General features: G+C 37.2%; 1 protein-coding gene across 50 annotated transcripts in view; it reads right to left on the bottom strand.

The window, feature by feature from the left end:
* The window catches only part of Rims1 (regulating synaptic membrane exocytosis 1), a 494,312-nt gene that overhangs the window by 178,101 nt on the left and 290,134 nt on the right, over positions 1 to 26,077 (bottom strand). For 6 of the 50 annotated variants that reach the window (XM_052745333.1, XM_052745343.1, XM_052745337.1 and 3 more), the window contains exon 1: positions 8,080 to 8,125. The exons of 42 other annotated variants lie outside the window; for them this stretch is intronic. In XM_052745333.1, coding sequence (XP_052601293.1) covers positions 8,080 to 8,110 — 31 coding nt within the window. In that variant the 5' untranslated portion in view covers positions 8,111 to 8,125. Of the gene's footprint in view, positions 1 to 8,079; positions 8,126 to 16,560; positions 16,678 to 17,200; positions 17,326 to 26,077 lie in introns of those variants that run through there. 2 more of the 50 variants (XM_052745334.1, XM_052745335.1) reach the window with 2 other exon arrangements.

Below are 26,077 nucleotides of genomic sequence, written 5' to 3'. Positions count from 1 at the left end.
TTAGGAAACAGAAAATTTTAAAGGAAAGAGCAATGTTTTCAGTATTTGTGAGAGATAAAAGTCCTGAGGGGATAGCTTTTTAAGACAAGTAAAAAACAAATGACCTTCGTGTTTTAAGTCCCAAGTTAACTGAATCAAAATGGTCTCTCCATGGATCTCTGAAGAGAATAAAAAAAGCAGAGAGTTATCAAACTATGCCAGCTAATCCCAAGGCACACAGCTCCTGCTAGTTAACTGGAAAACACATTTGGCTTATAACTGAATCTTAGCAATAAAAAAAAAAATTCATTGGTGGCAGGTATGGGAGATAAGGGAACTGGAGAAATTCAATACATAATAATTTCAAGAATGTATGAAGTCTGTAATTATAAAATCCACACATTTCCACTTCAGTGTTTTCTGTAGGTTTCTTTTACACACCCTTGAGTTGAAAAAAAAGTTAGAGGCACTACAATAAATATTGAAATGTCATTTAAATATTCACAGGAATAATGGTAGCTTCTGTGTAGGTATTAATGTTAGAAATGAGGTCAGCAAGAAATAAGTATTCTCTTAAAATATCACTTCACTTGGGATGCAAACCTCTCTCAAAAATCATGTATTTGAATGCAGAGATGGTCCAATATCAAAGTGTCTACGGGAGCATCTTATTATGAAAAGGTTTTTTTGAATTTCAAAAAAAATTAATGAATTTCAAAAGCAAGGACTTTTGTATCTTATGTTTACCTATTGTAAATCTTCCCATGCTTATTTTCAAGTAGCCAATCTTCAATCCCTTTCAGAAAACAAACTATAACATCAATATTGAAGGACTAATATGAGTATCTATTTACAAAATGATTATTGCTATTAAAAAGTGTTTCTCCCCAAGTTCCATGTAATTAGTATGAAGAATCAATGAGCTGTTAATTTCTAACTCATCTTTGAAGACTCATATTCACAGAATTGCTTATCTCTATCAGGAGATGTAAAGGAAAACAGCCCTTGAGGGGACTGCTACTGTAAGAAGTCTGTACACTTGGGCTCCTTCTCTTCCTTCTACCTTTCTCTTGTGATGGCTCAGCTTTGTATTTAACGTCTCTTTTCCTAAACAAGTCTAAACACTCATATACAGTGACTATTTCTGGGCAAAATGATCCTCAAATGCAAAGAACTAAAAAGTTGATGATTTTTGGTAAAATTCAATAATGATATGCCTCATATTATAAAAATGCACATTTTAATGATTGGTTTTCTATAATCTACAAACTATTTAAGGAAAACGTCTTGAACAGAGGTTATATAAATTATGTGGGTATTCCACATAGGTAGTAGGTAGACATCCAGATAGGCAGATTTATCTATAAAGAGTTTGCCTAGTAACTCCTAACTAGTTCTTGTTCTACCTTATGACAATATGAATGCTACACATTTTGTAGCCATATGACTTGGTAACATTTAATTATACACGGTATTGTAGATACATACCAAATAGGACTAGAAAAATGAAGATGTAAAAAATTAATACTGTACCATGCAAAATTTATTTATTTTAGAATACATTAAACCTGTTTGTATTCTGAACATGTTTAAATAGTTTTATGATCATCATTAAATTGCATAATTTTTTCTTAAATATTTGCAAAAATAATAAAAATAACATGTAATTTTAATCTGTTGGTTTTTTTCTACCCATATAATTATGGAGTTTGTGAGATACAGATTTTTTTAAATACTTCAATTTGTCCTTGTAATTTACATTTCCCTGCTATTGATGGTTAAGAAAAACCCAGAAAAATTTGCTCCTAAAATATTTTAAAAAATACTTCTTGATAAAAATATTTTCTTTGATTGCTAGTAGATGATTAAAGATATTGATTGATGGGTTGCAGAGCTTCAAAATGATAACAAATTCAGTGAATTTGCTTATAGAACACATGCAAACATTTGACTGTATATTCAGTGTACCTTTAAAAGATCTAATTCACTGTTATCATTAATACAGAACCATAAATCCTATCAGGTGGCAGCCCAAATCCATACATAGCTATGCTCAATAATTTTATAATTGTCAGCTTATTTCTGTGGGACATTTTAACACAAATTAGCTCTCCACACCTTGGGAAAAACAGGCTAATTTTAATTACTGTTTTTCACTGCAATAATTTTCATACTCTAAGCATTTTCAATGCACAAATGTATTTTCAATGCATAAATAATATACACGTCATTTAAGTGGCACATAAAACTTATGTATATAGAAATAAAATAATTCAGTGTGGTTAGGATCTACAACAAGGCATTAACATGTATTTTTATGATTCCAAATTTTGTAGTTTTGATTTCTGGTGTGAAGGCACAATGGATCCCAATAAAACTAACCAATACCATTAAATATAAATATGTTCCAAATAGAATGCTTGATTTAGCATATATAGTAAAACTATTTTTAAAACCACACATCTCATTACATTAAGTATTTAATAATCTATGTAATAGCTATACTTGCCCAAGTTGAGTGTATACATAGTGTGCAAGTATTAACGGAAAAAGCATGTGAAGCATGAGGGAAGGTGAAGTTCATGTTCATCTCAAGAATACATACACGTCTTATTCTGACATCATCAAAATGAATGATGATAACAGACCACACATATTTTCCTGATTCTCCGTAACTTTGCATGATTCCCAACACATGTTTATAACTGTGTTTTCCACCATCTTCCTAAATAGACTATAGGACTGTGTCATGCATGAAATGTAAACTTCACAGACCTAAAATCAAAAGAGACATCATCCTTCCAAGGTTTCTCCTAAATCCCTCAAACTGTTTCATCTTTTACTTATTCTTTCATAACAAAAACATGGTTGAATTAATCAAAATCAGGTGAAAATAAACTATTTAAATATAGCACAGGACAGAAGCAAAATATCCAGCAAAATGTGTTTTCTGAATGTGTGCATGTCATACACACTGGATTGCAATTCAGTGGTAAGAGTGGGACTTGAATTTATATAGGGAAAAGAAAGACTTCTGCACACCAAGTGTCATGGCTAGTACACAAGGAAAGGTCATTTGGGGCGATATGATGATAAAGCATTTGAATGTTTTATGGGGGCATTTATTTGAGTAAATTCATTTTATAGACAGGAATTAAAAATCTGAAACAACACATTAAGGTGTGAAAATACCACTCCAGGTAGTTTACTTATATTTTGGAAGTTTTCTTAAAGTGGGAAGGTGTCTGCTTCCAAATTAAACTAGTTGTACTATATAATAAACTGGCAATATTTTATTACATAGCAAAGTTCTCAATTTCATTTAACTTAACAGTCAATTGTAAGAAAAATATTTTATAAGACTTAGTTTCTAGTCATCAAAATGAGATGAGAAAACATGATGCTAAGTGTAATTATTACTCACACAATCTGCAAAATATCAGACTATTTTATAAATATATACATGCTATGACAAAATTAGCAATTCTGATATGATTTAATGAATGTCTTTCATTACAGCCAGTTTATATTCTTATGAAAGTAAAAATATCGGTCCTCAAATACTTTTTGGCAATTTCATTCAAACTCCATGACAGCTTTGATGTGCCAACCATACTTAAAGGCGAGCACTACATAAAATCTCAAAAGTTTTTGTTCTTGAACTCCAGACCTGAAGCAGTCAGAAGCTTATTCCAAACATTGGTGTTTAGTATGAACTTCTCCAATAATGATAAGTAACTTGAAACCCAATTTAGATTTAGCCAAGCAAAACAAGTAAATGCAGTGTGTGCATATATATAATATATGGTATGCATATATATATAATATATGCATATATATGTATGGATGTATTCTTTCTTAGAAGAACTGCATTATCTCCAGCCATTTGGTATTTTTGTTATAACATTTTTAAAAGGCATATTAGATATCCCATACCTATCCTTATATCCACAGAAAAGTGTGGCTTTCACCTTCATCAACAAAGCTTCTTTTTATGGCAGACAAGACCATTACAGAATCCACAACTGGTCAAAAATGAAGAGAATGAATGATTATGGGTGCCCAGATCCAAATGATACATATACAACACAACTTGTACACCTAAGGCTTGGAGATCATCACAAAAGAGGGAACAGAGTAACATAGTACCAGGTCTACTATGAAGTAGTGTCTTCTATATACACAGGGAGCTGAACCTATGACATCTGAACAAGATGGCTACCTAAACAAGATCCCCATAAATGACAATACCAGTTGACATTTAAGATCTATGGGTGAAATCTCAGAAGCCCCATCCCTAGGTGAAGAGTTAGAGGCAAGTAATGGCTTCTCAGAGTTGGAGATACACTCTTTTCCAAGAATGAGCCCCCTGATAAATTATCCAATCCAAGTGGTCATCCCTAAACTTATATATTTAGAAACAACAGTAAGTAGATTCAGCAAGCTATAGTAGATACATATATGTGTGTACAGCAATAATAATTAAAGAAGTAATGAATTTGGCAGGACACAGGAGGGGTTGGAAGGGAGATAGATATTATATCAATATAGTATTCATGTATGAAATTCTAAAAAAATACATAAATGTAAGCAATACTAGAACTAACACTTTCCTAGGATTCAGCAATCTCATTTCTGAATTAACTGTCAAAGGCAGTAAGTGTTTTCAAGAGATAATTGCACTTTCTTCTCATAGCAGTATTATTCTCATGTATGGGATTCTCAAAAAAAGTTTAAAAAAATTAAGAAATTTCACTTTTCTTTTGTGGAAGCTACACTCACCCCTAAAGGTGTTTACATCACAAATCACCAAAGAAATCTAAATTAAGACAAAAAATTAATCTCAGTTCTCCCCTTTTAAAATGACTCTATTTTTTTAAAGATCAATGTGGAAAATAAGGAGAAATATTAGAATCTGAGTATGTACTAAAAGGAGTATAACTTTGTAAAGCTACTATAAAAAAAAAAGTAATGAGGAATCCCCCAAAGTACAATCTGTCAGACACACTTCGGGAACATGGCCAAAATAACTGAAATCAAGATCTTAAATAAATAAGTAAAACCTACGCTCTCATGCACATTACGATACTGGTCACCATAACCAGTACATAGAGGCAACTATATCCACTGATAGGTTACGAGGTAAAGACAACGGGGTATAAGTACACAACGATACGTTCTTTTTCAAAGTAGAAAGGCCTGCTATTGGGGACAAACCATAGAGGGCACAGAAAGACATGATGTTAGCAGAAAGAAGCCCGCCACTAAAATAAGGTGCATGGTATATCATCCAATCCGACAAACAACAACAACATAGTCATACACAGAAGCCAAGAGTGATGGGATGATTTCCAAGGGCTGGGAAGGGGGAGATGTCTACTGCTCAGCAGCCAACAGAATTCACAGCACTGCAGTGCATACTCAAAGAACCGCTCACGGGTTGGATCTTAAATATATGTATCACCAAGTGCAGAACAAGAGTTGGAGGAGGTGGCTATGTTCACAGCACTCATTTTGGTCACGGTTTCACAGGTAATATGTATCTCCAAACTCAGCAAGTTGCAGAAAATAAACAGGTACAGTGTTTACATAAGCCAATAATGTGATTTAAAATACAATACTTACACTTTTTAAATTCTCCTTTAATCTCTTTTTGTCATAGAATGAACAACACTACCCTTCCGCATTGGAATATAAATTCAATATTTAATTAAATTAGCTTATCAATTAGTAAGATGATCCAAATAAGTGAATCAATTACTAATTATTACTCTAACGAGGTGTCAAATCCAATGCTTAGATTCAGAAATTATTCATAGTCCACAAATTCTCCAGAGCCAAACAGCCTTCAGACAATGATCAAACATTTGTTCCAGGGCCTGAGATACAGCTCTGATTTGTATTTTTTTTTTTAGAGCACATGAAAGGTGATTCAGAAACTGGTCCAAGAAAGGGGGATGCTCTAATACATTTAGTAAGGGGGTGGCTTCAACACATCCCTTCCTTGTCTTAGGAATTTTTTGGTGATTCTGAGTGAGACTGGGGAGGATGTCAACATCATGCTCTCTATAACTCTGAAAAACACAGAAAGGGAACTCAGAATCAAACATCCTGGCTGACCTCTGACCTCAGTCTAACAATAAACACTGAAAGAACTTGTTCTTTCAGAGGTAAACGGAGATCACGAACATCACAGTTTATAATGTACCAACAGAAATTCAAACTTACATTAGAATACAAACATATCTGCAAACACTTCTTCTAATTATTATACCAGCAATAATTCCTATCAATTTCTACCTACTAACGTGAAAACTATGAAATGATAGTATTTTTCACTGTTCAAGACCTGGAATAACCAGAGAATCTCACTACCTTTCAGTTTATCAATTAACATTATTTTACCTTATGGAATATCTACTTTTTTATATAAAACTTAAGGAGAGCAGCTATTTTACAGTAGAAAGAAAAATGCGTGTGAAGCCAGAGACAAAGGATTATAAACCCAACACTGACTATTGGGTACACTATCTTGATAACATCTATTCACCTTTAGAAACTCCACTCTCTTCTATTAATTAGCTATAACCTACTTTTCACAAAAGTTTCAAGAGTTTGAGACATCTTTGTCATCTTTGTCAACTTCCAATAAGTTTAGAATTAAAGTTTAATATATAATAGTAGCATAAATAGTGTTGAAAATATGAAATCAGTTTTGGAAGTAAGATTTACAGGGAAACATTCATCAACTTAGTGAAATATATGCACCTTAGAAAAATGTTAAAAATCCTTTCTGCTTATAAAAATTATTAAATGTTATTACTACAGACAGCTGACAATATTTCAATAGCTTTAATTATATCTTAAATGTTAAGTAGTACAGATATTGGGTGTCAAATACATTTCATTTGTACTCAATAAAGTTTTAAGCTACTGAGGTGCATAAGAGTTCCCTTTCTAGGTAAGCTGCCCAACAATATTATCGAATTAATAATAGAATTAAGTGTTAAGAAGATAACCATGGAGGTGCCTGGGGAGATGCTTCAGGTGGCAGTGTGTGCCATGTAAACATGAGGAACTAAGTTTGGATCCCCAGCACACAGACACCAGAGCCACGCATACCAATGTCCATCTTTCCCAGTGATGGAGAGATGAAAACACATCCTTGAAGCTCATCAGTCAGTCCGTCTAGCTGAGTCAATGAGCTCAGTGAAAGGCCATGGCTCAAAATCAGGTGGAATGTGATTGAGATGACTTAAAATATTGACCTCTGACCTCTACATGCACACTCACATACCCACACAAGTGTGTACACACACCACCGCCCTGCCCCCACAGTCATTGAAGACTTCAATATGTCTCTCTTGACGAGGCAAAGAGAAAACAGAAATCTGGAGATTTATTTTAAATACTGGCAGAATTTGAGAAATTCAAACTCATTTGAGAGATTAAACAAAGCTTTTTATTTTGTGTTTTCTACTAATTGAAAACTATACTAGTTTACATAAACATAGATTTTTGATAGTAGAAGATGTTTCAAAATCCAGATACACCCCCTAAAGGCCATGATGCTCAAGGAATCCTTGCCCTTTGCCTCTGCACTGCTCTGATGCTGTGGGACTTAGAGAAAGTTGATCAATTAAAAGTCTGGAACTCTTTCAACCACAAAACTCAAAGGCATACCCATGTATGCACACATGCACACACATGCGTGCATGGACACACACATGACTATGACTTAGTTTTATGATGTAAATTTGCTCACGATTTTTAGTTAATCTCTAACATATGGTTGGAAATGATAATAAAAGTTGTTTGAAAAAGTTTGCCACGGCCGTTGATTATGGGACAAAAAGCATTCCTTGTGTAATGGTTTAGAGATGAATACTTTTATGTGGAAATAGAGCATGAGATGTAATTTCTTAGAAATTACTCCACCAGAATCTAAATATTGAATAGTGGGGTGTACTGGATCGCAAATCACAAAACAACAGTCTTAGGGAACTTTTATTTCCCCTAACACAGCGACTCTCAATACATCAGAGTTTGGGAAGTGCTGTACCCAGGAGGAAAATATTACACTGCAACTTTCCAACTGACCAGGCTTCCACATTGACACTGAGCATTCCATTCACGTGGGAGAACAGGTTGTGACGTGCAAAGTCTCGGAATATCCAGCCAGAACACCCTGTGGAAAAAATTGGGGTTTATTTGTTTTCATTGTTTGGGGACTAGATGTTAACCACAGGCTTAAGAAACTGTAGTGCCGGACAGGTTCGCAGTAGAAGCATTGTAACAACACAAAAAAAGCATTCTAGAAGAATCTTTTTTATCAAAAAGGAAAATACTTGTGTCTGTCTGGACCCAAACTCAATCCAAACAACACTAATTGTCAATATTCTCAGTGTCAAATTGGATCCAACCTGCCTCTGCATCTGAAGATAAGAAAAAGGAAAGGTGTGAGATTGATGCCTTGCCTATCATAGTGTGAGTGATGTGAGGAGCAAGGAGAGCAGTTGGTAGAACACAGGTGAATATTAAGAGCATGAATAACAAGTGCAAATGCATATGTGGGAAGGATGCATCTTACTATTTTAAGATGTGTTACTAAGTTACAACAAGCAAAGGATGAGTTCAATCAGGAGTAAGCGATAGAAACAGATACTTTGAAGCCAGAGTCCTCCCCTAAAGCCTTTCTTTAAAGTTTTTCTACTTCATTTAATTTTATCATAGATTAATTTGACTTTTCTGCCCTTTTTGTGTGTGAGCGAGGCAGAGGAGCAAAGAGTTTCTACATAGGTAAGAGGACTTTCTCTTTAGGTTGTCAGTTCCTTGGCTGGCAAAGGGAAATCACGAGGCATGAAAAGTGTAGAGAACACTTCTGTTGTATGTATCCTCATTGGTCTTGAGGAAAGTGCTAAGTCACACAATTTCTGAACTGTAGCATGAGAAAGCAGGACTGCAAAGCACTGCAAGATCACTGGCCAAAGTCTTCTGAACTACAAAAGTAGGTGAGCCTTATAAAGGCTTGTTCTCTCAGTTGGCTCTCTGATACGTCAAAGGACAAGAGAAATGGAGACAAAGAAGTAACAGTCACAATTGCATACAGAGACTATGTACGCCTTACAAAGCCACCTAACTTAAGGCTGGCCAAAGACTTAGCACGTCTCATGAGATTCAACTTTTATAACAAAAACATTCTAAGAGTGGGCCATACATGACTCCTCACACCTGTCACCTAGTCTTCAAGAAGCTGAGGCAGGAGGATTTCTGTGAGTTCCAGGTCAGCCTGGGCTGTGAGACTCTGTCCCCCGCCCCCTCCCCAAATGATAATGAAAACAAAAATGAAAGAAATCAGAAAACCCAGACTTAACGTGCTCAAAATTAGTTTCTCTGTTTTGTCTAGTTGCTTTCCGGGAAGGAGACAGTCTTTCATTCCAGAACACTAGCAACCCTATCTCCAATTCCTCTAACTGCTGAAATCACAAATTTACCACACACAGCTACTGTGAGCTCCAGAAAGCACCCCAGAAGCTCTATCGTTTAGTGTGCTGTACCTTAATATTTCTGAAACTTTTACTTCAATAATATAGATATGAAAGATATACAGAATGTCAATTTAGACTGTATAAAATACGCCTGAATTAACCACACTCCATTATATGGACACATATCTGAATGACAGTATACATGGGGCTCTTATGCCTCCCTATTTCTGATGTCCTTTACCATCACCACACCGTGCATTCCACTGTATGGATCCTGGCGATGATGTGACTCTTACAATGTGATCTGTGCAGCTATTGCCCCTGTCTTTATGAAATGGTATGGAAGAAGCAGCTCTCTGGTATCAATATCATAAAGAACATATATGTGCTTGAACACACGCTTTCTTTCTGTTATGAAGGCTGTGTGTTTTGTGCAAAGTTTCAGTACTTTTTCTGAAAGCTAGTGTGTCAGATGTTTATGAATAAATCTATAGCTTAGTGTTCTACGTTTATTTTCCCAAGTGAATATTTTATGCATTTTAAATTTATTTCCTAGGGCTTTATTTTCTTTAATATTCTAGCAAATTGGTAAGTTTTAAAGTGGGAATTTAAATTTGTTTCACTGAGTATGCACAATGTACTTTAATATATTTTTTATAACAAGATTTAGCAAAAGAAAACAGTTTTTTTCCATCCATAAATCTCAAAATACCTTTGATACAAAGAAAAACAACTGGAGTGGAATGAATGTGCAGGCATTGGTTTATCTACAGTTAAAATAACACAAGCCCATAATCAAGTTTTCTACATCTGTTGGGGAAATTGGGTGGAGGAAGGGGTCCTATCTGGGCTATATCAACATCACAAATTCTAAACCCCTAGACTTTCCTCCTTTACAAGTTCATTAGGTTCTCACTTCTAATGTTACAGTCAAAGCACAAAGGTTTCTGTGGTATGCAACCCAACAGGAACCTTGAACCCTCGATGACGCACCCTACACAAGAGAAAGAGGGAGAGCCCCGAGGAGCATGCTTGCAATAGTAACAATGAGTGATAAAGGGACTAAGAAACAAAACAAAACGAAGACAGAAAACTAAACTGTTTACAAGCCTATCTGCCTTCAACATCACTATGATTCATAGCTTTATATACTCAAACATGAATGACAGTGTCTCAACAAATGGGTACAGATCTGACTGGATAAAAGGGCAACATCCTGATGTTAGAACAGCATCCACCAGATAACAACTAAAAAGAGCATAACGCCGGGCGGTGGTGGCACAGAGGCAGAGCCAGGAGGATCTCTGTGAGTTCGAGGCCAGCCTGGGTTACCAAGTGAGTTCCAGGAAAGGCACAAAGCTACACAGAGAAACCCTGTCTCGAAAAGCCAAAAAAAAAAAAAAAAAAAAAGAGCATAACATGTATGAAAACACATGAAATTTCTTGTGGATGTAGAAAAATTTACAACTCTAGTGAGAACGATATTAATTAAAATAATGTAAACAAACAATAACTACAAGCTCGTTGGTAAAATAATTACCAGCTTAGAAAAGCCAGCTTTCAATCATGAGAACATTTGTAACTAATACCTTAAAACCTTAAAATTAAATCATTCCTCATCACATCACAATCAGAATATTACAGCTAGCCAATGCTTATCAAATTATGTATCAGATTCATCAGTTATTAAAAAATGGAATGCACTCATGTTATTTTTCTATTGAATGTTCTAATTCCTGACAATTTGTGAATGAAGTATGAAAAATGGAGAACACAGGATTATGTGCTCTCTGCATAATGTCCAATATTCTCAGCAGTCAAAATGTCTTTTAAAGATTCTTGATCAAACAATACCTTTCCATAAAAACAAACCAAATAAACAATCTCATCTTAGGTGAAATTCTAGGAGAAAGGTTAAAGAGACTGAAATTGCGATGTCGTCAATGCCATCCAATATATTCAGTGACATTAAATGTGAAAATTAAAATTACATTTACAAACACTGCACTGATTATTAATTCAGAGATATGAACAGTACTCATTTGATATCCCTCTTTTGATAAAAAGCCTTTATAAATCCAATTAAAAAACTTTCTCAAGGGAGATACACTGTGCTAATTTATAAAGATGTCATTTTTAACTAATTTTTCCAATAACATATGTATATCATGTTTGACCTAACAAGTTTCTACTAATCATAAAATTGTACCCAGTTTCCTAATGTTTAGATATAAAAACTAAAGGCAAGACTTTTTTGAGCCCTAGAAACACAGAAGCCACAAGAAACCCTAAATTATAACAATTAAGAGATTTTAATAATCCCAGTAATAAAAAAAATAATGTACCCTCATATTTGAAAACATACCTAGAACTTTTCTTACATTATTTGTTTACACTGGGACTCAAAACAGGGTATAACATATGCAAAGCAAGCCTTCTACCCTGAGCCATAACACCCAACCCCTAAGTCAACATTTGCTTTACATTCATGTAAAATTAAAGGCTGATCTCAATTTCAAACTAAAAGCCAACCAATAGTACCCTAAACCCTAAATGGAGTCTTTTATTCTAGCTAGTGGGAAAATGAGTACCATTTAGTTTTTAGCATGGAATGTTTGTTACCCAGTTTTGAGATGTATTTGTAAAGAATTTCAATCGCAATAACAGTTTCGACTTATTTTAATGTCTAAACATTAAATTTTAGTAGAACGAGATACTGTGCTTGCCTGGATGGTTTTCATTATTTACTATTAAAGAGAATAAAATCAACAAAAAGGCATCATCTTGACAGTTGTTATAATTTCAACCAAGACAATACAGCTCTATTGTTTTTTTAAAGTGATGTATTAATGCTTCAATGGCAAAATATAACTACACACACACACACACACAACGCATGCACACAGACACACAGCACACGCACACACACACACACACACACACACACACACACACACACACACACAGAATGAGACAGAGAGGCGGGCAGATAGACAGACAGACAGACACTGAGACCTAGATGGAGACCAAAACTTTGGTCCTACAGCAATCTTTGTTTGATTTAATTATCATGGTACTCACTGCATTGGGGGTCAAGTATCCACATGTGCCTGTACATGATAAGCATAAAAACTGCAGCCATTGTAGTTTAGTTTTGTTAAACTAACCAAGACAACTGTAAAGAATGTTCAAAGACTGTAAAAAAGAAGTCAGAAAAGGTCGTTTCTGGCAAAAAAAAAAAAAAATGTCAAAGAGCAATTCTTTTCCTCATTAGAAACCATTTGTTTTCATCAATACTCTAAAGTTTTTCAGAATAAACAGCTGTTTGGGGGTCTCTTGTTCTGTGCTTCACTTCTCTGTGACGTTTACATCCTCAGTGGATAGTTCTGATGACATAAATAAAATCCCACATAAGACAAAACCTAACAACAACAAAAACCAACCAAAGAAACAAAGCACAACCACAACAACAAAAGAGTGATTGCTAAAGTGAACGTCAGCTCTTTAAATAAAACCTGCGTCTGCAGTCAGGGAATGACAACATAATGGCGTGGAAGCCTACTGTCAAAAGGAATGGTCACAGGGTCGTTCTGGCATTCTGGACAGAAGGAGGCCTTCCTGAGCTTTCAGGTACATAGGACATAATGTCATTCCATATAAATGTAGCCCTATTCGGAAATCACTCAGCTATTTTTGACTTTTCAGACATTTCTAATCTCTTTGATTAAAGCTCAAATGTATGTAATCACCGTTTACTCATGTTTTGGAGAATGAAGCTTTGAAATATATATATATATATATATGTGTGTGTGTGTGTGTGTGTGTGTGTGTGTGTGTGTGTGTGTGTGTATGTATGTATTTACATCAATTATGTATCACATAATGGCATCACAAATGAAAATATAAGATATTAACTGTATTTTCAAAGCAAGGGCAATCTGAAGGTAATCTTTGACTTTTTTTCTAAGACTAGAGGAGAAATGGCTTATCTTCATCTATGGGATAAGTATGTTTTTCACCAGTGAATACCAGCACTTTGATGTTATTTCCATTAAGGTAAGGTTTGTAACCCAAGTTACTTGAGTCATTTACCCACTGTCTATGAGGACATTTAAGGAGGCCTTGCATTCTTTAAAATTGTAGATAAAATTTATGTCCATTGGTGTTTTCTTCTGAGAGTCTATTTCCTCTTTAATATTTCTCTCCAAATTAAAAATAAATGTTGAAAGGTTCTGGATGAATAAGTGACTTAGATTGAGGCATTGCCCTTTTGACTTGGTGCTTTCTCCTTATCTCTTAAAATGGCCACTTACTGCAGGTTCCTGACAGTATGCTTTCAATATGATTCCTGCTTGAGACAGACACTTTGGAATCCAAAATAGCATACTCAAAGGAAATGAACTATGAGATACATACCGAAAGCAAGGGAGCTCACCTAGGAAAGTACCTGCAACTACGTGAACTCTAATAAGCCTTAGAAGTCTGCTAAGGCAAGAAAGATACTGTTGACAGGTGTGTTGATCTCTCTTCCACAACTAGCATCTTCAACAATTTCAGAAATACATGCTACATAGAACAACATATAAATGATTGGTAAGACCTTTATAATTTTTAAATAGGTTACTAGAAATAATAATTCTGAAATTAAACTATTTTCAAATTAGATTTATTTATGCATGGGGGGCATACATGCCACAGTGAGGACAACTTTTATGGAGTCTGTTTCTCCTTCCACGGGTGGTCCCTGGGAATTGAACCCAGGTTGTCAGGCAAGAAACCAGGTACCATTACCTGTTGATGTATCTGCTCCCTTTTGAACTATTAATGAATCCAAAATTTGTGGTAGATATTATTGAAAACACAGCTGTTAGAATTTAACTACTTCAATAAACAACTTTGCTGAATTTGGCTTTGAAATATATTCAAAGTTTGTGGCTCATCACAATAAGAATTTATATCACACGCCCTTAAAAATGTAATATATGAAATGCATTCCCCGAAATAATTACTTAAATTAACTAGGCATTCAGAATTGTGGGTATATTCCTGCAAACAATTGACCTTCTGATTCTGACTATTCCCTTAAACAGCAGGGGCAGTCTACTTGAAGCAGGTTATCTACAAATTCTGAATGCACCAACTAGCATAGAAATAATAGAAGAACAATAGTATTTCAAGACATTCTAAAATAATTATAACATAAAACAACCAGTAGTTCTTTCATTGACTGCTCTACATTTATAAACTGGCATGTTTCTGTCCATTCATTTCGGTCATGGAAATCTGAGAGGAACGTGCATTTTTTTCATTCGCTCAAAGTATCGATGCATGTGGAGAAGAACAAGGAGATTAGGAACTTCTGTTTACCGCATTTAATCTGCTCTTTCCAAATGACTTCCAGCATTCTCCATAGTCCACAGCACTTCAAAATGAAAATATCTCTGTCTTCTCAAAGATCCTGCTACCCACTCAATAACAGGACCACATAAAATAGGAAGTTGACAGATTCTAGAGCGTGTAACCCCCGGGGATGAAGAGTGATTTTACTAATAGAGTTACCAGCTTCCTAAGTTTATGAGTAGAAATTATAAATCACTCCACTTCCACAGAGCTTGGCAGAGAAATCAGCCACGCCATTTATTTTCTTTCCTCTCTGTCATGCATATACAGAGAGAGAACCATGAATCATCCCCTTGCTCTCGTAAGGGTAAAGGTCTATGAGTAACATGACATGAGCATGACCATGAGCACAAAATGTGTGACCCTTATCAACAAGCCATCAGACGTCATTCTACGGGTATGTGGTTCAATTGACAATAAACTCTTAACATTAATTCAAAAGGGCTTATCTGATTAGTTTAAACTTGTGAGTGGAATGCAGCTACTACTTTCCCTCCTGCTTGGGATCCTCTGGATTTTGAACTTGCCTCCTAGCAGGAAGTAGACTTCTTAAAAACCACTCACTATGAAGAGATAACAGTGTCTCTAACAAGAGATTCACTGAACCTGAGAGGGGGCAAGAGAGCAGCCAGGCAGCTTGTGGCCCTGCTAGGATGGCCCCTGTACCTGTCTGCACTCAACCCTCAAAGCATTGCAGCAAATCATGTGACACCTTTTCCTCCCAAACAGTGCGGCCTAACAGAAAGTGTCTAAGAATACCACGAATACTCAATCCCTATTTGGATAAGTAGTTACAATGGAGCCAAGAGATTTACCAGCTTAATTTTTAAAAAGCTATTCTCAACCTCTACAAAAATCTCACAGGCTACAAACCAAGGGATGAAATGGGGGTTACTAAGGAAACCACATCCCTTGAAATGTCTGAAAGCAGTATTGTTTCTGCACCGAAGTCACCATGGGGCAACCTTGAGCACCTTGCTATGCCTTTGCCACTGACAGCAGGGAAGTGTCCTCTCTGGGTGCAGAAGATAAAGCAGGAGCAGGAGAGGTTGGTGTTTATGTATCCCCAAGGTCACACACTCAAATCTCTGACCCCAAAGATGATGCTGTTCCTTTCCATTGAGTGTCTGCATTCTGTTCCCTGGCTACATGATCATCATTCTTAGTTCACAACCTAACACCACACAAAAGCACAGGCCTGTCTACAGAAGTGATCTACAGTCTGGACTATGGATCAGGAGAAACCAGGTCTCAGCAGCCTAAACCCTTGAAAAGAACAATCCACATGCAGCTTCAATTTTTCTATTTTTAAGACCGAGCATTGAAGCTTTCTGTGTAATTCAGTAAACAATGAAAACAAAATATCTCTGATTAATCAGAAAAGACATGCTCCCTGAATTAACTGTATACATACATCAAGTTGTGAGTTAAATATAATACTGAAATACACAGAACTCAATGAGTACTTCAGATATACATTCAGAATTTGAAAGACATCACATAATGCAACCGGATGATCATCTACATTTGAAAATTATATATTTATGTAGTTTCCATTTTCAAAGCAAAGTACTCCTCACTCTCCGATAGAATCTAAATGATGCATCTTAATATGTTACCCTTTTGAATAATTCAACAACGAATCCCATTAGCTTTAGATTCAGCTTATGATTAATATCATAGTTTCATTTACCTGTTCTTCAATGCAAGGTATGAAGTAGTAGAAGCTGCAGAAACCCAGCAAACCAATGAGCAGCATTGGAATGAACGGTTAAGTAAGTGTTACTGACACCAAATCATTAAATTCCAGCTCAGGATGGCAGAAGCCCACAACACAGTTAAAAAGAAAAAAATCTACCAACATGCAAAATTTAAATAAAATTTCCCACAGTCCTTACATTCTCAATGACTCCCCCCGTAAAGCCTGCAGTGCCCAACATTACACAATGGTGACATTAAACAAGGCCATAAGTGCTGCTGTCATCGGATCAGATCCCTGCAGTGCTCAGATTCTCATTGATTACTGCATTCATCTATGCCGTTCTGTGCTGTACTGAAGTGACTCTCACAGTAGCAGACAGCAGAGCCCTCTCGCCCCACAATTAACCATTTCCTAAAGCAGTGCATGGATGCTGCGACTCCCCTGCAGCCAGGGACAATACTTGGTGGTCCCTGAAAGCTAGTGAGGGACAAAGACTCAGGGAGATGCTCTTGGTCTCCTCCTGTTCCTTTCTCAGAGACACTTCATTGTGATATCTGGGATCTCCAAGGACAGACTAGAGCAGACCCTTGCCAACTTTAACACACACACCCCCGTCCCCGCCCAAACTCACCTGAAATAATTCAATCCCATTATCAACCCCTGGAAATGGTCCTGCCAAGCCCAACGTAACAGATCATTTCCTCTGCAGTTTTCCTAAATGAGGAACAGCACCCAGCGGCAGGAGCTGCACCAGGGCACGTAAAGCTGAAGTGCAGGAGGGATTGTTGGGAACAGAAGAAAACTGCTTGTTCAGACTCTCCTGTACGATCAACCTACTGCTGATGGCTCCTCTCCAGAGGGCGAAAGGACAAGCGACAATACAGGAAACCGGGGGGGGGGGGGGGCAGGAACGGCTTATATTTGTGATATTAAAGGACAGGTGACCATGGTCATACGATCCATGATCCATAGTGTAGCAGAACTGTCATTACGGCAAAAATCATCGTTTTATCAGTCATCCACCTACATGTACTCCATCCGCAGCATACCTTGTATTAAGGAACAATAGGAATGTTAGCAAAAGAAAGGAAACGCTTTGAAAACAATTTCCCAGTCACATTTAATGATGGTAAAATGCTCAGTCTCAAGAAGTAGTAGTAGATGCTGACACATTCCTCTAACCCACGCCAGAGGGTCTGGAGAAACACGTGGTGGCCGCTTCTACTTCATTTCCTAATATGAACTGCTAAATGATAACCTAGCGAGAAACAGGACAGTCCCTCACTAATTTAAAACAAATGTGCTGGGTTTACCTAAATAGCATGAACTTGCCTAAAAAAGTCCTATACGTTGACAAAACATCAGCATTGGACTCTTCATTGTGATAACAACTTAAAAACACCATTCTCTAACAAACTGACTACTTTATGTACAGATTGGATGGCCAAACACCCTAGCTGTCATGATAGAACTCTCATCCAGTGCCTGGTGGAAGCAGATGCAGAAATCCACAGCCAGGCCCCAGGTGGGGCTCCAGGAGTCCAATCGGTGAGAGAGAGGAGGGATTATATGAGCAAGAGATATCTCGAGACCATGATTGCAAAACGCACAGGGACAAATAGCCAAACTATCGGAAACACATGAACTGTGAACCAATAGCTGAGGAGCCCCCATGGAACTGGACCAGGCCCTCTGGATAAGTGAGACAGCTGATGAGCTTGAACTGTTTAGGAGACCCCCAGGCAGTGGAACCGGGACCTGTCCTTAGTGCATGAGCTGGCTTTTTGGAACCTAGGGCCTATGCTGGGACACTTTGCTCAGCCTTGGTGCAGGGAGGAGGGGACTGGACCTGCCTCAACTGAATCTACCAGGCTAGGCTGAATCCCCAGGGGAGACCTTGCCTTAGAGGATGTGGGAATGGGGGGTGGATTGGGAGGGAAGGCGAGGAGTGGTGGGGTTAGGAGGGAGGGCAGGGGAATCCGTGGCTGATATGTAAAATTAAATTAATTATAAAATAAAAATATTTATTAAAAAAAAAGAATGTACATTAAGCCCACTTGGGACCTTTGGGAACATTTCCTTTTCTTTTCACGAAGTTCCAGGGGCACTTTAAACTGGCATTAGTCAAAAGTTAGCCAAATCGTAGCAGGGGAAAGAAAAAGGCAATCCATATTAATTGAAGGCCTTTTATGTGCAAAACACAGTACTGTCATAATTTTATTTAATTCATTTATTTCATAGGGATATGATAAAGTTATGTTACACACAACCAGTGAGGCTTAGCAAAGTTTATTAATTTGTCCAAGGTCACGTAGTTTAAACATCGTGCCCTGTAATCTGAACTTGGCTTTCTTTACCTGGTATGAAATCACACTGGTCCGACACAATGACTGCCAAAGTTTTTGACTTTTACTTCAAACTGGGCCCAGGTTTTCATCTTTTTTTTTTCCTCAAGTGCTATGTGGAATGGGGGAATGGGCTGGTTTGGTGGGGTCTGTCACCTTACATGTCTGCTTCCCCAATTCTGACCCTAGGGGAGACTGTTTGACCGCAGTGAGTGGAGCTGGGAGGCCATGCTGGCTAAACATGTTTCTTTTGCTATGTGACTGACCCAAGGGAGACCAACAAAGGCATGGTCAGTCTACAGAGAGACCTCAGGACAGCACCAGGCATGAGGACTAGTGGACAGTCAAGACTTTCAGCAATTTATTCATTTTCTGTGGTTAAAAACATCCATGAGCTTTCTTTCCACGGATTTCACAAGTCCGGTCAATAAATTAAACATTTAAAACCTCATGCTGATTCTATGCGAAAACTGAAAGGATTGTCTCTTACATACATCTATGTTCCTATTTTCTCTCACCCTATGGACCTCCCAGTATGTGTTAACTTTAAATGGTCAATCAAGTTTCGATGTTATTAATCTGGTATTTCTTCCTCATTCTATCTCATATATTAGTATTATTTGTGTATAATTTCCTTGAGTTCCCCAAATTGCCTTGACTTAAGGAAATTTATCAAATGGTAGCACATTTTTGTTTCTAACAAAAAAAAAATCTTAAAAAAGAAAGCAGACCCCTGAAATGGTATGCACAACATCCAGTTTACAGAGTAAAAACAAAGTTAGAAAAAACAATAAACTATTGTTGATCTTTTTGTAAAATGGCCTTTCAGGCATTTCTGGATACTGCATAGCATGAGATCTCATGCAAAGTGACAGATGTCACTCACTGAAGACTGACAACACACAAGTAGAAAAAAAAATTCCTCTGTTACGGTTTTATTGATTTAGAATTTTATATCAACAACATTTACTTACTTCAAGTATTTCTTATTTGAAACAACTCCTCCCACTGTGAGTGACAAGAATTCCCCTGGTGGCAGACCACACAGACTAACCCTCACCTGTGACTCCACAGCTACCCAAAGCCCAGCGTACTGATTTCCTTTGAGAGAGAACAGACAAAACTAACATCATCAGCAATTTTGAGCATGAGGCACATGGATTATTTAACCTAATGGCACTGTAAACTAGGTAAAGGCCTGTGACTGTTAAAGTTTCAATTTTTTGCTTTCTGAACACCAGTATCCATTATTTTGAAAACGTGACACAAACTCCCTATTGCTGGATTGATTTCCATGATGACACTGCCTTGTCACATTCCTCTGTCTTGGCATTAGCTTGGGCTCATGAAGCATGAACACCCTGACTGAAATACAAAACCCACGCACAATTAAGCAATTTATTATTGTTTTTGGTTTCACAGAACACTGACTTCCTAATCTTTAAATCTTTACTTGACTAGTTCACGAGAACAGAAATCATAAATAGGACTGCCTCTTACAACCTCCAGGCTATGCTGGAAACCCCATGATCTCACTTCAGATTAGAGATAAAGTGGTCAACTGGAGGAGTTGCTTCATTTAGAAAATGCAACAAAATTACTCAGTATCTTATACACATGGATATTGAGACCAAGAGAAAATGGATATGATGGGGGTATTTAATATAGATTTGGGTGCATCCAGAGAGAAAATAAGGCAAAATGACTTTTTTCCAGACTCACCAGCACCTGATCGCTGGGTCTCCCTTGTTCCCACTTTAGTATCAACAGATCTCAGCTCTTCCCACCCTTCCGAGGAGACGGGAATCCCAGATGCACACATCGTAGCCACCTTGCACGGAAATCCAGCCCAAGAAGGACAATTCTCTGCTGCCTAAGACCTTATCTACAAAGAGCGTGTGTTGCCTTCCTCCATCACCATGCTTCTACCATGGAACGAGAGGAGCAACAGGAAATGGAAGCCGAGGGAAAGCCTTGGTGAGAGCGCAGAAAAGTCTCCTTGCATGACTGACTCAGGTCACGGCAGGCACCTTGCAGCTACCCAAAAGAGTGGTTGGATAAAATACCAACACACAAACCTCCACGGACCTGGTGGTATGAAGACTGGTAGCATTTACTGAGGAGAAGCATATTGGCATCTCTGCTGGGTTTTAAGCAGATCCACAGGATTCAGGAAATAAGCTCTCTGCCAGATGACACTACGCTCCTAGCCATTCCTTATGTTTACTTATCGCCCAAATTACTTTAACTAGTGTCCTTTCTCCTGCTGTGAGCTTATTTGTAGAGAGGGCTAAATAAAGGATTTTTATGACAATGAAATGGCCTTTAGCCCACAGGATGGTTTCTGGAAGCATCACTCGTCAGCTTTTGCTCAGGACTATTAAAATTCATTAAATGGGAGCATTTCTTATGGTTTTATATTAGATTTATAAAGAAAAACGTCTGCATTACTTCCTGAAGAAATGAGTGAAGTTGGGCTGTATGTGAATGTGCCATTTATTTTATATATAGTATTTTATTTATTATATGACTATATAAAATAGGTTCCTTTTGTTTTATTTGCCTATCAAAGGAATCTTCAAAAATATATGTCCCTAGATGTTTTAATACTATGTGTTTCAATAGTGCAACATTTCCAAGATGAAAATTTGGATATCTGGACAGATGATATTCATGACTCCAAGTTATAAAAAATTTTTTCTACCTTGTGATTTATTTCACCAAAACAAATAGGTACATATGACATTCAGTAGCTTTTCTGCTGACACTTACTATTCTTGGATTTTAATATAAATGATATTATAAAAGTTAAAACGCTGCAACCCTCTTATAATTGAATACATTTCATTGTTCCTAAAGAATATTCATGTATTTCATAGCAAGTATGAAAAGCATTCAAGACTGAGAGTTGTTTGATAAAATTCTTACTGGGGAGGGGCAACACACATCTATTCCATGACAACCTGAAGTATGGGACCACCAAAGTCCAACTTGGTAAACCATTGAGTTTTATTGGGGCTACTTATAGGAATATGGTTGAGGGGTTACTTATAGGAGCAGAAATGACTCAAATACAGTGGCATTGCCAAAGGCCACCCCAGCATGGATGAGAGCTCACAAAGCTTGGAACCTGGAGCACACCTGCACCATCTACAGGCAGCTCAACAGGTTGGAAAGTGTCCTTTCCAGGTGCCACAGTTGGTCTAAACCTCTTCCAGGAAGCTGGTCTGCTCTCATGTTCTCGTTCTCTCTCTGCTCTCATGTTCTCGTTCTCTCTCTCTCTCTCTCTCTCTCTCTCTCTCTCTCTCTCTCTCGCGCGCGCGCAGCGCTGCGCGCGCGCTGCGCGCAAGATGAATTGCTAAATGGTTTTATTAATTTAAAAAAAAACCCTGAACCAGATATTGGGATGAATACTGAAAGATCAGAAAGATCAGAGAAGCAGAACAAGCCACAGCCAACCTCACCATGCCAACTCCTCAACCGATTCTGCTTCCTCAGACTGAATACCTCTGAGTCTTCACCTGGAAGGGATCTCAGCTGAACTGCTTAAAAGCTGCTAGTTCCTAGTCCTCACACCTTATATACCTTTCTGCTTCCTGCCATCACTTCCTGGGATTAAAGGCATGTGTCTTTCCTAAGCAAGACATGAGGTCTCAAGTCCTGGGATTAAAAGTGTGTGCCTGGCTCTGTTTTCAGTGTGGCCTTGAACTCACAGAGCTCCAGACAGATCTCTGCCTCCTGAGTGATAGGATTAAAGGCATGCGTTCTGCTATTGTCTGGCCTCTCTGTCTTATCTAGTGGCTGTTCTGTTCTCTGACCCCAGAGAAGTTTTATTAGGGTACACAATATATTGGGGGACACAATATATCACCACACTTTCTTTCTTTCTTTCTTTCTTTCTTTCTTTCTTTCTTTCTTTCTTTCTTTCTTTCTTTCTTTCTTCCTTCCTTCCTTCCTTCCTTCCTTTCTTTCTTTCTTTCTCTTCCTTTCTTCTTTCCTTCCTTTCTTTTTTCCAACATGCTATTTTTAGTGATTATTTGAGAATTTCATACAATGCACCCAATCACACCTGTTTCCTATCCCACCCTTGTCCACCCTCCCACCACTGTGGCCTTCCCAAATAAAGAAATAGACATAAAGAAAAAATACACCAAGTCCAATTTGTGTTGCCCATATACTCAGGAGCATGGTCAAACTCCTAGTAGCCAGCCCCTTAAAGATAACTGAATCCTTCCCCAACCATCTGCCAGAAGCCATCAACTGTTTAAGGACTCTCTTCAATGGCTTCTTGTCTGGATTGTTTCTTCTTTGTGTGTGTGTGTCTGTCTGTCTCTGTGTGGGTCAATGTGCGTATATGTGCACATGTATATGCGCATGCTTGTATAGGCCCAAAGAGAGCACTGGATCTCTTGCAGCTAGAGTTATATAGGTGTTTGTTGAGTGACCCAATGTAGGTGCTGAATCTGAATTTTGATCTTCTGAAAGAAGAGCAAGTGTCCTTAACCCTTGAGCCACCTCTCTAGCCCTATAACAAGATTCTTTGATCCTTGAAATTAAATTCACAAGTAATTAATCAAACTTTTCTTTTTAAATCAAACTTTAGTTCAAATTTGACAGCCATAAAATACACATGGGGCCTATTGTATACAGACAAAAGAAACTGCTTTGAAAGTTGACATAGTAACCACATCTTAGTTCTTTTTCTCAGTGGTTATCATTGTACTTCAAAAAGAACTCTTGTCTCCAGATCCCCAATCTCTTCCCAGTGCATTTTAAAGTAATTATCAAAATACTGTACTGTTTGTCTAAGTCTTGAGAAAAGTAGAGTCAAAGAAATGTGTACCACATGCCTATTACTTCCAACTGTCCCCAAGTACTTTTAAAAGTTAAAATTCATCTCTATTTTTCTTTATCTGACTCAGGTAAAGTGTTCTGCAGATCTCAGTCCTGTCTTACAAGAAAAAAAATTCTTCTTTATAGACAAACACCAGGCAGTTTTTATTAAAAAAAAAAAACTGTCTCTGTATAATTATTTCATTTTCTTTCAGTACTTTTTTCCTTTAGTTTTATAAGCTTTATTGTTTAAAAAACTTGCAAATAAATAAAAATACCACAAACCAAAATTAACTAGATCCAAAGCTTACACAACTCAACCCTAAAGAAAAATTAAGGTTTAAAAAAAATTGCAGAAAAATGGATCGACTTAGAATGTATGATATTAGGTGAGATCACAAAATCTCAGAAAGAAAAACACACATTTTATCTCTCATTTATGGAATCTAGCCAATAATATGTGTACATATATGTGAAAAGTGTGTACATTTAGGTATAGTGTAACACAAAAAAAAAAAGAACAAGAAAGGCTACATGTAAGGGAATTATGAGGAGAAACTGCAGGTAATGTTATGAAACATGATATAAAACTATTTTTCTCAAGTTCTAACTCTGTCATTTTTTTGATGGTGGATAAATACATCAAATAAATTCAATACTGAAAGTGCAAGTTTTCATAGGAAGCTCAACAGTTTCCACTCCCATGCCAGGCAGTTTAAATGAGTATGCCTAGATAATATAACTTAAGAATCTGCTTGTGGGGAAACAGAATCGAGACTGGTCGTTCAGCTATAACACATCACAATTGTATTGCTTGGCTATATCTATTTCTTTTTTTTTTTTTTTTTTTTTTTTTTTTTTGGTTTTTCGAGACAGGGTTTCTCTGTGTAGCTTTGCGCCTTTCCTGGAACTCGCTTTGGAGACCAGGCTGGCCTCGAACTCACAGAGATCCGCCTGGCTCTGCCTCCCGAGTGCTGGGATTAAAGGCGTGCGCCACCACCGCCCGGCTGGCTATATCTATTTCTAAGCCATGCTGTATTCTATTAACCCACTGGCCCTGAAGGGACCAGAGCAGGACAAACTGTAGGAAGAAAAGCATAAACATATTGCCTTTGAATCTGTATTTGTGCTAACATCACATCGCCTTGGAAATACTAACATTGTTAATATTTCCAGACAGTATGTATTGGTTACATTTTTAATCTTTACAACCAATAAAACACAAACATATAGAAAGTTATAAAGAAAAATAAGTTCAAATTTCTAGTATTTATTTTGAGCCAGTTTCCTTAACTAAACCCAAAGCACACGGATATTTTTCATCTTTGAAGCTTCTCTGGAAGTCTTCAAAGGAAAGCTCTACATGGACACTGTCCTGTGATTCTTTTCAAGTTTCTTTGCATGCATGGGTCTGATGGCTTCTCTCATCAAGCCCAAATTCTGAACACCGACAATATTAGGCACTAGAATAAAGAGAGAAAATATTCAGACTGAGCTTTTAAATTGGAATATTAGGTAATATTTCAGCAACACAGATGACACACAAAAAAAGTCAATAGCACAGCCAGAGTTTGGAATCAACAGTAACAAAAACCAGCCACACTAACAATGCTTTAGTTCACCATCTCCTTAGGTCTGAAGAGAAACTACTTCATGTCCAACATGGACTGTGTTCTTAGTGATTTACAACTGAAGCAGAGAATGTCCATGAAGTATAACTCACTATATGCTACTGGCTGATGCCTTTTCTGAAACATAGGATACTGCTGAGCTCTGATATCAGAACACTGGTTTATGAAGCAACTAGTGGGAACTAGTGAAAATGAAAGGACCCCAAATTAACTGTGTTCATAAGAGGCTGCAAGTTCTATTGATTTCTAAAGAGTTTCAATGCATATCAACACTAAAGGTTTCGAGAAGTACCACATCAAGGACATTGTTAGTCCATTAACACTAGTCAAACAAATTTGAGCACACACGCTTATCCTTCTTTTTTTGGCAACTGATTATATTAGTAGCTGTTGGGGAAATGTTTGCATTGCTAATACTTTTTTTCTGAACTGTTAAAAATATGGTAATTAATAAGAAAGACAGGAAAGTTCTGGATCTGTTTTTAACTGATCTAGAAGTGGTGTCCAGGATCAGGCTACAGTGGTTTCTTTAAGAGCAGGCACTGTCACATGCCCTGCTCTGCCATTGGAATGTCTGTGATCATGCTTTCAAAGTAGCAGCCCAGCTCTCTGCATCCAGACTCACATGTGCACACTTTGATATCAATGTCTTTTATTTATTCAACATTATGGGACCACACTGACATAACTGTCTTGAGT

This window comes from Peromyscus californicus, unplaced genomic scaffold (assembly GCF_007827085.1).
Source record: "Peromyscus californicus insignis strain IS unplaced genomic scaffold, ASM782708v3 Scaffold_19__1_contigs__length_69161282, whole genome shotgun sequence".
NCBI classification, from domain to species: domain Eukaryota; kingdom Metazoa; phylum Chordata; class Mammalia; order Rodentia; family Cricetidae; genus Peromyscus; species Peromyscus californicus.
This window is presented reverse-complemented; position numbering and strand designations above follow the sequence as displayed.